General features: G+C 41.4%; 1 protein-coding gene across 17 annotated transcripts in view; it reads right to left on the bottom strand.

Moving 5' to 3' along the window:
• The window catches only part of OBSCN (obscurin, cytoskeletal calmodulin and titin-interacting RhoGEF), a 194,269-nt gene that overhangs the window by 92,300 nt on the left and 84,522 nt on the right, over positions 1–17,447 (bottom strand). For 14 of the 17 annotated variants that reach the window (XR_008238302.1, XM_052808313.1, XM_052808371.1 and 11 more), the window contains 13 exons: positions 16,196–16,459; positions 15,188–15,454; positions 14,098–14,361; positions 9,754–10,017; positions 9,152–9,415; positions 8,584–8,847; positions 7,805–8,068; positions 6,105–6,368; positions 4,517–4,783; positions 3,878–4,141; positions 3,011–3,277; positions 1,714–1,980; positions 754–1,020 (listed from right to left, as the gene is read on the bottom strand). The exons of 1 other annotated variant lie outside the window; for it this stretch is intronic. Coding sequence is in view for 15 of the 16 variants with exons in the window: in XM_052808313.1 (XP_052664273.1) it covers positions 754–1,020; positions 1,714–1,980; positions 3,011–3,277; positions 3,878–4,141; positions 4,517–4,783; positions 6,105–6,368; positions 7,805–8,068; positions 8,584–8,847; positions 9,152–9,415; positions 9,754–10,017; positions 14,098–14,361; positions 15,188–15,454; positions 16,196–16,459 (3,447 nt within the window). In the remaining variant the exon portion in view is untranslated. The remainder of the gene's footprint in view (positions 1–753; positions 1,021–1,713; positions 1,981–3,010; positions 3,278–3,877; positions 4,142–4,516; positions 4,784–6,104; positions 6,369–7,804; positions 8,069–8,583; positions 8,848–9,151; positions 9,416–9,753; positions 10,018–14,097; positions 14,362–15,187; positions 15,455–16,195; positions 16,460–17,447) is intronic. 2 more of the 17 variants (XM_052808362.1, XM_052808390.1) reach the window with 2 other exon arrangements.

Raw genomic sequence — 17,447 nt, forward strand, 5'->3', positions numbered from 1 at the left:
AGGTCAGACAACAGCTTGTCCCTAAGGAAAACAAGAAGGGAATATCCATCATGTGTGTGCGTGAGCAGTTGTGAAAACAGGAATATCAGCGCTTGTGGTTCCTCTGTCTAAACCGTACTGTGATAAATGTAAAGCAAGCACAGGGCTCTTTCACTCATAGTTGACCCATTGGCTGCTTTGTGGGTCAGGTTCAGCCAAGAGGATGTAGTTTGAAAGGTTTTGGCTTAGGTCAAAGCCACAAGTTCCACCCAACAGTTCTGATCCAATAGTCAGAGATGACCACAAACATTTCACAGATGGTGATTAATCACAGACATTATTCCTGGTTTGTTTAAACAGTGTTCCCGGGATATTCATGGGAAGGCATGACAAAAATTGAAAACAGTAAATTTTTTTAAATGCTTTTGTAAAAGGCTTATGATTAGTTATTGATTCAACTGAGCCAGCAATGAATGCAAAGTGCCAAAAATAAAGATCTATTAGACTTGCAAAATCCCCATGATGCAGAGTTTCTTGCTTTCATCATATCAGAGGAAGGGGTCAATACACTATACATTGTGCTTTACAGGCTTAAATAGCCATTCTACAAATCCTGTCCCACAAGATCCACTTTCTGTATTCTGGTTTATGACTGGGCACCTGCTTTCCTTGTTAACTTTCAGAGGGGTTTAGTCACCAATAAATAAAAGAATATCATTCATACAACTTCACAAATCCCTTTTATCCTCTCTTCCATTTTGATGCAATGCTAACCATTCACTCTGAGGACTGCTGTGCTCTGCTGGTCTCCTGTATCGCATGTGTAATCAGAGGCATCTTCTGGTTCTATATTATGAATCACAAGTTCAGCTGTGCGACCACTTAATTTAATTTCATATTTGGTGCACGCGAAGAGCTCCATGGTGCCTTTCCTCCACTCCACTGTTGCATTATCCTTTGTCAGCTCACACTGGAATTTCACCGCAGCTCCTTCTTCTGCCTCCTTGTCTTTGAGCTCCTTTTTGAAAAGAACTGGCAGAGCTAAGGGGGAAAAAAAGAAGCAACAGGAGCTTTTATTGAAGCCTGAGCCAAGTCCTGGTTAACACAGTTAGACTGACACTTCGGAGAACAAGATACCGTGCTCTGCAAATGTCATATTCCTAGGCAGAATCCATGTTTTCTAATTTGCCTGGAGCTACTAGGAGATCTTGCTGCGTCAGAAGCAGCCATCTGCACTTATAACATTTATTTCCTTTGTTCCTTGACTCAAATTCTTCCCAGGGTTGAATTCTTTGAATTAATTTATGCCTCAGTTGATCTAACAATGATCTCAAGACAGCCTTGACAGATCAGGAAGGTCGTTGTTAGTCTTCTTCCAGGATTTGGAAGAAAATCTTTTTTTTTAAATACTTAAACCACATGTCATGTGAAATGTCCAGATGTTATGTTAAAGCATTGCTCTTTCTGTAATTTCTCCCCAGCCATAAAGCTAGAAAGTATTTCTTCTTAGAACCCAAAACTCAAATGCAGCACTGGAAGAACAAAGTATCATCCTCTTCCATTCTCATTTAAAAAAAAAAAAAAAAAAAAAAAAAAGAAATTCTAGTATACCAGATGAAAAGGAAAGTATTTATAGGGGAAAAAAATCATGTACTTAAAAATATTCATATTCAAACTGTTGCTTTTCGTGTTGGATGGAATCTATTGATTTAGGAGTCAGCTCATACCACCTACCTTTCACATTTAAAGATGCTTTTGTTTCCTGATCTCCAGTATCACAGCTGTATTCTCCTGTATCTTCTAATTTAAGATTATGTATTAAGAGCTCTACCAGGCATTCTCTCTGCCTCATTTCATATTTCTGGCTGGGCTGAATCCCCACTCCTCCTTTCCTCCATTCCACTGCAGCATTGGGTTTCGACAGCTCACAGCAGAATGTAGCTGTACTTCCTTCCTCTGATTCCTTATTTTGTAGGGGTTGCTTAAATGTGAGAGGCAGTGCTGCAAAATTTGAGAGGGAAATGTTTTAAGAGTGTTTCAGTCGGGAAAGGACCCAATCCTACCATCATTCTTCAGAAATGGCCTATTCTAATGATTCAGCAATCTTTGGGCTGCAGCTCTCTGTCTTGGTAGCAACTTTCGTGAACCATTACGTGAACCAAGAGCTGAGGACAGATGTGAAGTTAGGAAAGATTTAGTCTTAGAAAGTGGTCCATAGAATGGCCTGGTTTGTGATCCAAAGGAGTCGGACTTTCCCATGGAGGTGTCTCCATGCCAACTATGGATGCTTTAGTCAAAGATCACTGGGACATGCTCTCTCTTAAATGGACGCTTATTCCTTAATAAAGGTCTGTGAGTTTGCAACATTAAGCAAAGAGTATTCTCCCCCCCCCCCCAAAAAAGCTTCTATCTTCTATCAACATATAAAAAATCAAGTTAGCATTCAAAACGCAAGAAGAGGCAGTACAGTAAAAGATGACAATAAAGTGATAAATGGAAGAGGAAATTCAGATTTCAGGCAAGGTCTTGCTCTGGAAGGTAGAAGGGGTGGTGGAAAACAGATGTGGATGCAGTTGTTTGCGCTCGAAGCCTCAAGTAATAATACAGCACGTTCACATGTTATAGAAATCCTTTATCCCCCAACTGTTACACCTCTTATCATCCCAATCAGGCATTATGCCCAATTAGGCATCCCTTATGCCTACTGAAGCAACAACAACCAAAAATAACCATCAGCCTGCCTGGCTTATTTTCTGTTATCCTTTCCCATATGCAGCCACAGTCCCTGCATTCAGAGAGCAGAAGGGTTAATCATACTCTGACATTGTGGCGACATTTAATTGCTTTGATGCTGATTAATCACTGCAGATACTGCAAGCAGAACTTTTCTAACTTGACCATGTGTCATGCTCAAGTAGAATACGTATGCTGGCATGGACCAGCAGCAAAACAAATAAATGCCTGTAGAGAGCACTGGGAGATGCTCCTTTCACTTCATCTCTATTGAGCCAAGAGTCAATACTCCGCCTACCATGTACAGTTACCACAGCCGTTGTCTGCTGATGTCCAGAGTCACAGGTGTACCTTCCTGAATCGTCCAGTTCTAAGTCGTAAATGACCAATTCAGCAGTGGAGCCCTGCTGCTTCATCTCATATTTCAAACCAGGGTAGAGAGTAATATCTCCTTTTCTCCACTCTACTGGAGCCTTGGGTTTGGTAAGCTCACACCTCAGTGTTGCTGTACCACCTTCTTCTGCCTCGGTATTCTGAAGCTCTTGTTTAAAAAGTGCTGGTAGGGCTATAAAATAGAAACATAACTTGCAACATACTGCAGTTGAGGTTTGGGAAAGAGAAAGTAGAAAGAAAACGGAAGCACCAAAAGAGCTTTTTTTGCAGATGTGTCTACACCTCAGTGCTCTAGATTCAAAGTACATGGCTATTTCCCCAAAGAAGCAATAGGAGTATCTGCAGAACAAGAAGAAATCAATTTCAAGAAGTTACATTTGCCATGAAGTATATAGAAGCTTAATCTAATCTATCATCCAAAAATGGCAGAATATTTTTTCCTACTATAAAAATAGCCAGTGTGTTGCCCTGATCACTGAAGAGGTATTCTGAAGATCAGCAGGGATTTGTAAGAGTTCATGTTGCCTCTTAAGATAGGCCACTTGCAGGAGAGATTACAATTATCCTGACAGTAACATACTGACAAAATGTAATTTGTTCTGCATTGCAATTCCCATTTTCTACCTAGTCACTCCATTGGGCTGTATAGACCATGCTACTCTGCACACCTTATGAATTGTAGTCAGCTCTTCTCCATAAGTGACACTAGAGCACAGTTTTAATTTTCAGAAAATATTACAAACTTTTCTGGTTTTTTTTTTTTTTTTTTTACCGTTGACTGTCAAAGTGGCAGTTGTCTGCTGATCTCCACACACACAGGTGTAATCTCCAGTGTCCTCCATATCCAGCTCATGGATAATCAGCTTTGCAACAGCACCATCTTGACTCATTTTATATTTGCTGCTTGCTTTGAGGACCTCCTGCCCTTTCATCCACTTCACCACAGCAGGTTTAGTCAGCTCGCAGTGCAGAGCAGCTGTCCCACTTTCTACAGCTTCTAGGTCCTTCAGGTCTTCTTTGAATTCTGGTGGCAGTGCTGAAGAGTAAAAGAGTTACCACAGAGGGAGTGAATATTCCTTAAAAATCAGCTAGATGAGGTCCTGGGGGAGAGGATGCATGGTACACTGCTGAGCCCTGATCCAGGTTAGTGGAACACGACCGAAAAATCTCTCCCAGCTTCCCTGGACTCTGCATCAGGGCAAGGAAAGTGAGAAGAACCAGCACGGTTGACAAGACAAACACCAACACGCAACTCTTTTCCCAATTCTAACACAAGGAGGAAGCACATAAGTAAAGTCGAAAGGAACACAAAAGCCCAAGCAAACAGAAAGGGAATGGGAACAGACCATAGAAATAGGGACTTGGGCAGGTCTAAGGTTTAGAGGACCTTAAGTCCCAAGGGTTACTTTACCATGCACTGTCAAAGAAGCTGTGGTTGTCTTGTCTCCACACACACAGGTATAATCTCCAGTATCATTCAAGTCTAAATCGTGAACTACCAGCTCCACAACGCAGCCTTCCCGTCTCACGCTGTACTTCTTGTCCGACGTGAGGACGCGAGGGCCCTTCTTCCACTGAACACGGGCAGATGCCTTGCTGAGCTCACAGTGCAAAGTGGCCGTTCCACCTTCCACCGCTTCCTTGCTGGTCATTTCTTCTTGGAAAAATGGAGGCACAGCTGAAGGATGCAGGTAAAAAGTATTACGAACTGAGGATATCTCCAGGGATGAGTGAAAGTAGGAAGTGACAAGGGAAAGTTGTGAAGGTTATGGAAGGGCAAGCAACAGCAACAAAGAGAGGAAAGAGGAAAGAAAAGATCCTCGTGGGAATATATACCCTAATCCTTTTGGGTTTTATGCTGGCTTCCTACTAGCAAAATTGCACTGTCCTCGAGAGATTTGCACCTGCTTTCTATCAGTTTCCATGTAGGAAAAACTAAGAATATCATCTCTGAGCTCCTTACTTCACACAAGCATTGGTGTCTTCCACAAACTTCATGCCTTTTTAGTCTCCTTTCCTGCTTACAGAGCAGCCCTGCTGAGCTCTGATTTTTGGCACAGCTCCTTACTCATCATCATTCCTTCTTCCTTGAGATCCCCTTGAAAAGATGCAGCCAGGGCTCACAGATTCTTCTTGACCCCAAAGAAAATCTCCAGAAGCTGAATCTCAGCCTGTTTTCATGTCTCAGAACATATTTTCCCCACTTTTATTTCCTTGAAATAAATCTGGTGACCTTAACATATGTCCCTCTATTAACTAGGCGGGATAATGAGACATTCCACATCCTTAACAGGGCTGTGTATCTCAGATCTCAGACTTAATCACTTGCTCCACAGTGGTGGAGCTAAGTTAAATTATCTAGGCTAGAAACCACATTTAGCCTTCTTGATTTGGCACATTTCCCATCGCCAACAGCATTAAGCTGAAACACCAGTTTTGTTTGCACAGCAATTGGTCCTTGCAACAAAATAAGACCAGAAGGAGGTCACATAAGGAATTTATTCTTTCCTGCCTAGAAAAATCAGACTCCTGAGGCAAACCTATCTTTGTGCATTAAGACACTGGTTCTGGGCACAAAACCCAATATAAACATAATTGAGCACAGAGGAAATCATAACTAACACAGTCTCATTTTGAATACTGCTTATTATGCCAAAAAGGAATGGCAAAGAATAAACAGGTTTAGAGACTAAATGCAGGAAAGGAAAGATAAAAGAATAGTGGGGTTATATGCTAGGAAAGGAATGTCAGAAGGGAAAGATGAAAGGATAACAGGTTTGTGTTTAAGGAAAGGAAAAGACAAAAGGATGGCACAGAAAAATGCAGACCGGTATTTTCCAATATACACAGCCTGCAGGTCATCAAAGGCAGGGAATACGATTTCAAATTAATGGAACTTCAGTTAATAAGTTTGAACAAACAGACATGGAAAACTGAACACCTGATGGTAGAAGACAGACGTTTCCAGTTAGGAAATAGGAGGTCAGGATAGTTTTTACCCTGTACTGTTAAGACAGCCGTAGTCTGGTGCTCTCCACACACACAGGTGTAGTCTCCTGCATCTTCCTCAGCTATTTCATGAATCACCAGCTCTGCCTTGGTCCCTTCCTGCCTCATTTTGTATTTCTGACTCTCTTTGAGAATCCTCTGATCCTTCCGCCACTCCACCGGAGCAGCCTTGGTGAGCTCACAGTGCAGGGCGACTTCTCCACCTTCTTCTGCTTCCTTGTTCTTTAGCTCTTCCTTAAAGAGCGGTGGCAGAGCTGAAGGATGCAACATGGACAAATGGTCATCAGAAAACCAGAATTAAAATCCTAATTTCTTTTTCATGCTTGGGATTATTTCCCCTCATGCCTCCCTTTTTCTGCCTATTATAAACATGCTCAGCTATAGCCAAGTTCAGAAACTCTGAGAGCATCCTTCTTCAAGCGTGACGTGGTTTCACTCACCCTAAGGGATCAGTCCCCTGGTTGTATGTTGATTTTCATGGTGAAAGAACAATACAGAAAGATCCAGATTTTGGGTCAACAGCACTCGCAAATAATACTGCTGGATACAGTACCATTTTACCAACACAGGTGTGATTTCTTGGAGGCTGGTATTGTTATTTTCTGGTTTGTTTTTACTAAAAACTTATAGCACCATCTAGATGAAATCAGCCAGATTTCAAAAGAAAACTATTTCTAGTTTTAAATCGAAGTTTGAAGGGCCATTACATGTAATAAGAATTTCAGGTTCTCACTATGTCCTATTTTGGAAATCAAAACCCAAAGACAGAACAACCTGTAGGAAATAACCTTCAGGAAAACTAATTATTAACATTTACCCACAAGCGTGCCTTGTGCGCAACTACTGTGAGCACGTACAGAATACAAACAGTACTCCCCAAAGGCGCCAGAAAAAGTCCATGTCTCAGCTAAGGCCAGGGGAGGGTCAGAACTTTTTGGAAAAAGCTGGAGGGGACAGAACCGGGTCTCTGACCAAGTAAGATCCTCAGAGCCAAGGACTGTTACTCCATTAAAACGGATATTCATTAATAAGAGGAGAGCAGAACATCAGGTAATGAGATCATTAACGTAACGCAAGGATTTATCTATGGATTGGTTTATTGGGAGCTGATAACCTGTGGCGTTGGGGTTTTATTTAATAACTAACTGTCAAGGTAGTCCTGATCCCCACATAGAGGTGTAGACCCCTGCATCCTTCAAACCTAAATTAAGGGTAACAGGCTCTGAAATGGTAACTCTTATCTCATTCTAGATGTATTCTCGCTTAAAGAATCTGGTACCCCCAAAAGCAGCCATGGTCAGGTCACACAGCACAGGGACATGTCCTCCTGCTGCTGCTGCCCCAACCCTCACCTCTCCTTTGAGCAGTGCCTGGAGGGCAGAGAGCCTGACAGCCCATACCTGTGGGTTTTGGAGAAAACTGTGGTTGGCTGAAAGTGAACCATGGGGATTGGAGGCAGGGGGAGAAAGAGCTGGAAAATATAGATGTCCAAGAAGAGGGCACTTGGACAGAAAGAAACATCTCGTTTTCTCCTTTTAAAGGGGGACAGATTAATAATGACCCCAAAATTTGCCCTGAACTATTCTTTCTCAGTAAGAAATTATCTATACATAGAATGAAGGAAGAGAAAGTGATAAAAACACATACAAGCCTATAGAGCTGTTTATCAATTTTAGTAAGGTCTTTTTACCATGAACTGTTAAGGTTGCTGTTGTCTTCTGGTCACCACACACACAGGTGTAATCTCCAGCATCCTTTACTTCTAGGTCATGAATGACTAGCTCTGCGGTAGTGCCAGGCTGTCTCATTTGATATTTGTCACTTGCTTTGAGCACTTTGGACCCTATTTTCCACTGTACTGGAGCTGCTTTGCTTAATTCACAATGCAGAGAGACTGATGTTCCTTCTAGGCCTTCTTCATTCTTCAGTTCTTCCTTGAAAACCACTGGCAGGGCTGGGAATGGAAAGTAATTAGACAGTGTATATAAACTAAGACATCTGCATTTGTGATCAGCATCATGAACTCTCAACTGAAGTTCAAACCTGGCCGAGTCAGGGACTTTAACCATTGAGGTTGAGGTTATCACTGCGATGATCTGGAAAACTAAATCCAGCAGTGACAGTAAGAAAAAAAACGCTGAGCTAACAGGTCAAAATACAACAAGCTGGATGGATTCAAGATGCAACCTAAGGAAATTTATCACAAGGCCACCCTCCACGGGGGCAGGACAGGAGCACTTCCTAGGCGCTGTTCCCTTAAACTTACAACATAACAGTTTGTCTGCATGGAGAAATACTCATGTCCTCAGCTCCCTTTTCAGGAACATCAGACCAAAATCAAACGTCAGAGTTCTCCTTTCCTGAACACAAATTAATACCTAGGAAAAAGCTGATAGGTGAACACTTCGTACAGCAACAGGATGTTTCAGAGAAACAAAAAATGAACAGTCATCTGCGAGACGAATTTACCATTCACTGTCAGAGAAGCCGTGGTGTGTTGGTCTCCACACACACAGGTGTAATCTCCTGCGTCCTGCAGCTCTAGATCACAAATTTCCAGCTCAGCAAGGGTATTATCCTGCCGCATGATGTATTTTTCACTTGCCCTGAGTATTTTGTTTCCTTTCTTCCATGACACAGCTGCAGCCTTGGTCAGCTCACAGCGCAGAGTGGCTGTTTGGCTTTCTGTGGCTTGCAGGTCCTTCAGTTCTTCTTTGAAAAGTGCAGGCAAGGCTGAAGGTCACAAAACAGACAGAGGACGTTAAAAATGACACGTAGCACACAGGTGATGGGAGGGATGGGGTGGTACAGAAGCAGAGAACATTTTAGGGTGGAAAGAGTTTCCTTTCCTCATAATTCTGGGACATTGGACAAACCAATACACAGAAACAGAAAAGCAGCCTGGATGCAACCAGATCTTAGAGACAGCTTACAAATTTAAAGAAACAAATTCAGCCACAGGTGAACACACAACCAATAGTGACGAGCTGGTAGAGAAACACACAATAAAACAGATGTGTATATATATGTTTTTTACCATGCACTATCAAGGCAGCTGTTGTCTCCTGTTCTCCACACACACAAGTGTATTCTCCAGCATCTTTCAATTCTACGTCATGGATAAGCAGCTTCATGACCGTGCCCTCCTGTCTCATTTTGTATTTGTCGCTGACTTTGACCAAACTGCTTCCCTTTCTCCACTCTACTTGAGCAACTTTGGTCAGCTCACAGCGCAGAGTGGCTGCTTGACCTTCTGTTACCTCCTCGTCTTTCAGGCTTTCCTTGATGCGTGCAGGCAGCGCTGAGGATGCAATGGACAGAGGGTTAAAATGGAGCAGCAAAACCAGCCTGCTGGTGAAGGGTAGGGGTGGGGGAAGAAAAGGCGAGGGCATCAGTGGGGAGCTGTCTTCGGGCCTGGTCTCACGTCTGCTTTAGGGATCAGATCCTAAAACCACTTTGTATTAGGAGATGGGGTGAAGGTTTCTCCCTTAAATCACAAAACGCAAATTAATTCTCATGACTATGATGTGCAAAGTCAGACTCAGAGTAATTATGCAGAGATAACAATGAACATGGAGAAAAAATGAATTCAAACCATAAGCTCGATAATGAGGACAACTAGATGAAATTGGTTATTACCATGTACTGCTAAGGAAGCTGTGGACTGCTTATCCCCACACACACAGGTATAATCACCAGCATCGTTCTCATTTAGATTATGGATCACCAGTTCTGCAGTGGCATCCTTCTGCCTCATTTTGTATTTCTCGCTAGGTTTGAGTACTGTGTGTCCCTTTTTCCACTCCACTGAAGCGGTCTTGGTCAGCTCACAGCGCAGAGTCACTACTTCACCCTCTGTGGCTTCCTCATTTCTTAACTCTTCTTTGAAGAGAGCAGGAAGGGCTGAGAAACAAAGGAGCAAACATTTTCATGATATGCAGTTCTTGGCCACCAGAAAAATGAACCTTGATGTTTACCAGTATCTATCCATGCCTAGTTATTGACAGGAGGTTCATCTCACAGAAGGAAGATACTAATTTGTATCATAGCCACAAAAGGTCTCAATCAATGAGTAAATTTGCCGATTGGTTTAGAGACGTATGGAGAATAAACAGCAGGAATGGGAAAACTTTATGTATGGTCAAAACTATAACTTTCTCAGTGTAATTCAGCCCAGGAAAAGTGATACAGCAGGTTACACCATGATGAGGGAAAAAAGCTAAAGAGAAAAAGAAAAGCCTTTGCCTTATGTGGTAAGGATGCCTACAGACCTAGCCTGAGAGTTGGAATGAGGCTGAAGAGCAGAATCAGAGACACCTCTTGGAAGTGCTTGCGTAACAATAAAATGGAAAAAGAAGGATGATGTCTCCATTGTGGAAATCTGCTGTAAGACCTTCACACCAGGAAATTCAGATATATCCTAACACCCTGTCCCTTTTGGAACAACCAATAGAACCATTCAGAACATCAGACTGGATGGTAATGTTATAATATGTACTATGGGAGCAGTAGGATGGGACAATGTCTGCTAAGTCTTTGGAATGGGGTGGGGACCACTTTTGGATATAGAATATATGCACAAGAACAGGAGAGGACAAGTCCTGATTCTAACCAGCAAGAAATAAATATTTGAGAATACAGATGTGGAAGATAATTGGGCACACACCAATCATGAAGCAGGAGAAGCTCATGGACTTTAGGACAAGTAATGATGGAGAAGAGCAAGAAGAAGTTCTGTGGGCAACAAGAAAGCAAGCTTCAATTATTCAAGAATTGTTACTCATGATGAAACAGAAGCAAACGTAAAGGACAAGGTAGTTTAAGAGAGTGGAAAACTTCTCAAAGAAACAATATTAAGGGCATAATTATAGAGACTACCTCACTCCAAGGATCATCAGGAACAGCCTGCCTAATCCTCAAATTCTTCAATGTCCTGAAACTCAAGAGACCTATAAAATATGGGAGGTTTAGATGAGTGCAAAAGAAATACTACGGAATGTAGAGGCAAAACCAGAAAGGCCAGGTTCCCTGCATGTCTCAAGAAGGTGAAGGGCAGTTCCCCACTCCTGGACTCTGTCACCTCATGGACAAAGAGACCAACATGAAAGAGGGGCTGGAAGGTAATCTGAAAAATGATGCTGACATTAAATGTCTCCAGATGCAGCTGAATGCTGTATGTAGTTGTACCCAGCAACCGGGTGGCAAGACCATTATTCCAGGAGCTTTCTTTGTCCTTGCTCACAGTTCAACTTGTGGCTCTCGGCTGTATCAGAATATTAGCATGCAAGTCCCAGAAACCTGGCCAGCCTAAACTAGAAGGAAACAGAAATAATACAATGACATTCTGTAAGTAGATTAAAAGGAAGAAGGGAGAAGTTGGTCTACCTATCTTTCAGGAATGTAAGTTGACGGTGAGTGATACGGGGAAAGCTGAAGTGTTTAATTCTTCAATATTAAAGGTTAATGATAGCTAAGAAAGTAATAGGAATTCTGGCTAGGATAAGGGGAAAAAAGGGATTAGAGAATATTTAAATAAACTGAATATTCTCAAAGCACCTTGGTGTGATGAAATTTGTCCTGGAATACTTAAGGTACAGGCTCAAGCAATATCAGACATTAACAGTTACATTGCAGAAATCAAAGAGAATGAGTGATGTTCCACAAATACAGAAAAAATAGAAACTCAGAGGTGAAAAATGTCTCACAGATTGAAATATACACATTAGTTCTTACCATGTAAACCAAGGGTCTAAGCTTCCAGACAGTCAAGAAAGATCCAGGCAAAGTCAATAGAGCCAATAGAGCTATCTGCTGACCAAACGTAAACGTCTGCCGTAAGGTGAACTGGATGTCTCGCTGACTTCCATTGACTGTGTTGACTAGATCTCCATTGACAAAAATGTGGATTTAGGAATACTCACCGGTCTTGATCTACAAGCTGAATCCCATTCACAGTGCTTGTCTTGGAAAAAGAGAGAAGAGGGGGGCAGCAGAGAGAGGATCCAAGGAATTATGGCCATTTCAGCTTAACTTTAATTCTTTGAAAAACATTGTAGCAATACACTTGGACTTGCCAAGAGCTTTTCTCTTCATGAAGGAGTGGTCCAGTGTAATATTTCTAGACGTAGATTAATAAGCTTCACTGATAGAAAGACACAGTATATGCTGTACAATTTTATTTTAGTAAAGCTCTTACTTTAACTTAGGTATAAGTGGAACTACAGTAGGAAGCACTACTAATTTGAAAAAACACAGTCAAAGAATATTCAACCGTGATTTACACTCACAATGAATGAATGAGATAAGCAGAGTTCCTCAATACTCTGGAGCCCAGTATTATTCAGCATTTTCTTTAGTGACTTGGACAATGAAATGCAGAGTTGTCATTAACTTTGCAGATGATGTCAAGGTGGGAAGGGAGGGAAGGTGAAAGCACTTTGTTAAACTGGATTAGGGTATAGAAGATCTTGATGAAGCAGTGGTGAAAAAATAGGCTGCAATTCAGCAAGAGCAGGTGCAAAATACTCTATTTAGGAACAATCAACACCACAAATACAAGATGGAGAACAGTAGGCAGCAGATCTGCAGAGGGGGATTTGGGGTTACAAGAGATCATGGAGCAAATGCAAGTCAAAAAATGCATCTCTGATGTGAATAAAGCAGTCATCATAACAGGGATGTATTAAATGGAGTGTCACGTGCAAGACACATGAAGTTCTTCCATCCTACTCCACTCTGGCAAAGACTCAGATGGAGCGCTGTAGTCTGCTTTTGGCCACCACACTTCTAGAAAGATGTGGATTAACTGAAGATGGTCCAGAAAGCAACAAAGATGAGCTGAAGTCTAGCAAACATGACCTATGAAGAAAGAGTAAAAGGATTGAAGGTGCTTAGTCCAGAAAAGAGAAGACAGAAGGGAGACACGATGAAAGTTTTCAAATCTGTAATTTCAAATCTTAGTTTCACAAAGAAGAAAAAAGCAAATATTTCCCCACTTCTACAGGACATAGGACAAGAAGTAATGACTTAAGCAAGCTCAAGAAAGACTTTTGTTGAAATTAGGAAGAACTTTCTGGCAGTAGTGATAGCTAGGCAGTGGAATGAGTGTCCCAGGGAACTGCAGATTCTTCACCACTGGAGGTTTTTAAGTGCAGGCTAGATAGAGGTGATGGCAAATTGGGGCTCAAGAATGGACTAGATGACCTGTAGAGGTCCTTTCTAATTCTGTTTTCCACAGTTAAATTGGAAGTTCAAGACTGAACCCATCCTTGTTTTATTGGCAAATATGATGATAAAGAGGTCTGGGTAGTAAAGCAAAGAAAGCGACTCATTGACCTACTGAATCTCCAGGTGAGCAAGATGGCTGAAACTATTTCTTACTGTCCTATGTTAACAGCTGAAATAAAGTTTCCCTCTCTTCCAAGGAAAGCCTGCAGATGGATTTGACTGAGGACTCTGAAATACTCTCACACTATAATGCTGAGTATTCTGCAATACCAGAATACAAATCTACATGATCCTTGCTCAGAGTTATATAGAAAAGTTGCATTGAATCAAGTTTTATTTGCATTATTTGAAATTATCTGTCAAATCCTAATATAACTTTAAATCTAAGATCACTCTTTTTTAAGAGGTATGAATGTTCCTGCTGCTCCATCTCTCTAGGCTCAAGTCCAAAGTAAGTAAAACTGAACAAAAAACACAAGCATGTGGCACCCTTCAGCCTTCAGTGTGGTGCAAGGCAGCATAGCCGTGCACCACCAAGAGCAAGGAGAAGAAAACAGGGAAAATGTTAGTATAATCAATGGAACTACAATTCTAATTAGAATTAGATAAAATTCACAATAAAAACAAGAAAATCTGTTACCGACAGAATTAATGATGGCAAGATTAGAGAAAGAACTCATTGAGTGTCAGTACTGAGGCTTCCAGAGGAGATGGGAGAAACATCACACAAAAATTTCTCATTTCTGTTTTCTTTACCATGCACTGTCAGTGCTGCAGTAGTCTTCTCGTCTCCACACACACAGGTGTACTCCCCAGCATCCTTGACTTCTAAAGCATGGATCAGCAGTTGCGCTGTAGTACCTTCCTGTCTCATAGTGTATTTTTCACTCAATTTGAGCACTTTGTGTTTCTTTTTCCACTCCACAGAGGCAGCCCTAGATAGCTCACATTGTAGCGTGACTGTTCCACCTTCTGTGGCTTCTTCATTCTTCATCTCTTTCTTGAAGTGTGCAGGCAAGGCTGAGGAGTTCAAAATGAGCAGAATGTATGACCATGGCAGCTATTCAAGACACTTTATCTGTGGTCTGTCAACCACATGTGACAAGCAATGCCCTCCCTAATCAAGTAGGATTGATAACCACGCTGAGACTCATAAAACAGTGACTTTGGAAAGCTGGAAAACACCTGATTCATAAGTCAGAGCTTTTTTATGGTATGGTCTATGGCATGAAATGGAGAACCAAACCAATCTCAACTTCTTCAGACTCTGCAAGACTGAGCCCTACCTTACATTAAGTATTGCCTACCAGAATAGAAAATAAAGCCTAACTAGTGTCTTAAGTTCTATCACAATGCAAATCATTACTGCAAAAGTTCATAAGTGAAACTATACCTGAGGCAATAATCTCACTTTTCTATGAGATTTCTCCTCAGTTAGTGGTCTAGCAGAATTTGACTGTCAAATTATTCTGAAACACTGAAAACTGTATCAAAAATATCTCATTGCCAAATAGTAATAGTCTCAATTTTAGGATTGTAACATCTTCACAACCAACATCACAATAATATGATTTTCCTTTTTTAGCAACTGCTACTGAACATGAGTAAAAAATGAGTTAGTATCAAGGTGAATATCTGATTTTTTTGCAACAAACATCTGATCTGTGCCTGGTACCGACTCGTGCGCTCAGGCATTTATGCCCATGTCCAACCACACGTTGCTAAATTCATCAGAAACAGGGCTGCAATTTCAAAGCTGATACTACTATGCTCTTAAAAAAAAAACCCAGCTGGTTGAAAATAATCCAATTAATTTGTAATTTTTTTTTTAATTTTTTTTTTTTACCGTTCACTTTTAGCACAGCGGTAGTTTTCTGATCTCCATAACAGCATGTGTAATCTCCAGCATCCGTCAGATCTAAATCACGGATCACCAGCTCAGCAGTTGTGCCCTCACATCTCATGGTGAACTTGTCATTTGTCTCGAGGGCCCTGTCTCCTTTCCTCCATTCCACAGCAGCTGCGGGCTTGTTCAGTTCACAGCAAAAAGTGGCCATGCCATTTTCTGTGGCTTCCACGTTCTTCAACTCTTTTTTAAAATGCAGAGGAAGGGCTGAAGATCACAGGTGAAGAGAGAGCACTTTAAAACTGAGGAAATACTGAATCTTGACTGCTCCACTGGATTAAAACCCTTTAATCACTAAAAGTTTTAGAACATACAGTACCTGAGAGTCAAACCTGATTTCATCCCTGCCTTATGCTTTGCAACACACCACACTCAGCATGTCACAACTGATTTGGAAATCAGTGTTGTAAAACTACAATTTCAGTACTGCAAGGTATGCTTTAAAAGCATTTTAAGATAGAACAACAGAAAGCTGATCTCAAGATTTCAAGGAACTACACACAGCTCTGTCTTAAGATCAGATGAACAATTAAAATCAACAGTATGTTATTTAAAATTTCAGGCTGCAATGCTTCGTTCTCACCTGCCTTTCTCAGCTCTCATCGTAACAGAATACCTTTCAATTCCATTCAAGAAAAACAAGTAAAATCTCAGTGATATGCCTACAGAAATTAATTAATGGAAATACTGAAAGTGCTATTTACGACTTCACCAAATTCTTCATTATCTGCTTCCAGACTCCATTAACATGAAAGAACAGGGACAGAAAAGACTGTATGGTGCTAATTCTGAGTCCTAAGAGAAGGACTTTCAGTGAAAGATATTCCCAGTGGTTGATACAGCGGCATAATAATTTAAAATAATAGACGGGATCAAGACCGGTTTGTGATCCTGTATGAGATCACAGATGACAAAGCACAAAATCCCTATTAAACTCATGTATTTTACCATGCACTGTCAGGGATGCAGTAGTCATCTTGTCTCCGCACACGCATGTGTAATCTCCCGCATCTTGTTCCTCCAGGCTATGGATCGTCAGCTCGGCAATGGTATCCTTCAGTCTCATTTTGTACTTCTCGCTAGGCTTGAGCACCTTTTGCCCTTTCCTCCACTCCACCGGAGTGGGTTTAGTTAGCTCACACTGCAGAACAGCCGTCCCGTTTTCTGTGGCTTCCATATTGACAAGGTCTTTTTTGAACAGTGCAGGCAAAGCTATGGGACGTAATATAAACAGAGAGGATGTCAAAATCATTAACCAGACCTTGAGGAACTTAAGACTAGGTCCTGAGGCCAGTCCTTCACTATTACGGGAAAACAAATCATATACTCTTGAAAACTGCACCTATTAGAAAACTACTGCAGGTTCTCACCAGGATAATTGCCACCATGACCTGCTTCTAACATTGACTTCTGCAGCATGCTCATCGCTTCCCAGCTGATTCCAGTAGTCGTCTCTACCTATTTCAGACTGAAATCATCTATCTTGAACATTAATGACCTGACTTTTGATTGAAAGTCATCGCCCCGGATGACAGCACTGCTAGCTGGAGATCTCTACCTTTCCTGACACCGTAATTTATCTTTCTGGTTCAGAAAAAAAAATTAGTAATATAACTTCAGGTGCACCTTTCAGCCACCATTTCCAAGGACATAAAGGCTCTAATATCAGGAATACAGGGTGGGGGTTAGCAGCATTCAGCAAGTTGCCTTGTGGTGTGCCACTAAAGTAAAAAGGAAGAGACTTCCATAGGGAAGAAAGTGCCAGCTCAGAGGAGGAGAGGAATAGAAGTACCTCCAGCTGGGAGAAAGAAGAGAAAGTAAAAGCGTGAAGAAAACCTGAGAGAAGAGAGTTTTGCCTCCACAGTTTTGCCCCTGTCCTTAGAAGCATCTTATCTTTAAGATATATATATATCTCTCGAATAAAACCCATTCTTTCATCTGTTGGAACTGTATGTGAACTGCTTCTTCTGGAGGGGCAAGCAAAGCTCGTCGCTATTCACCACGGCAGACACAGGAGCAAAATCTCTTTCACTACTCCCTGAATCAGAACCTGCGGAATAATGGTTTGGGGCTTTTTTTTTTTTTTGGAAAGTACCATTTCCTTGGCAGAATATATCACAGTCCTGCAAAACAGGAGGACAGTCATACATTCCTGTATGGAAAAAACCTCTCGCTAACTGAGCTCAGCTTTTTTAAAGAA

Source organism: Harpia harpyja, chromosome 1, assembly GCF_026419915.1.
Source record: "Harpia harpyja isolate bHarHar1 chromosome 1, bHarHar1 primary haplotype, whole genome shotgun sequence".
NCBI classification, from domain to species: domain Eukaryota; kingdom Metazoa; phylum Chordata; class Aves; order Accipitriformes; family Accipitridae; genus Harpia; species Harpia harpyja.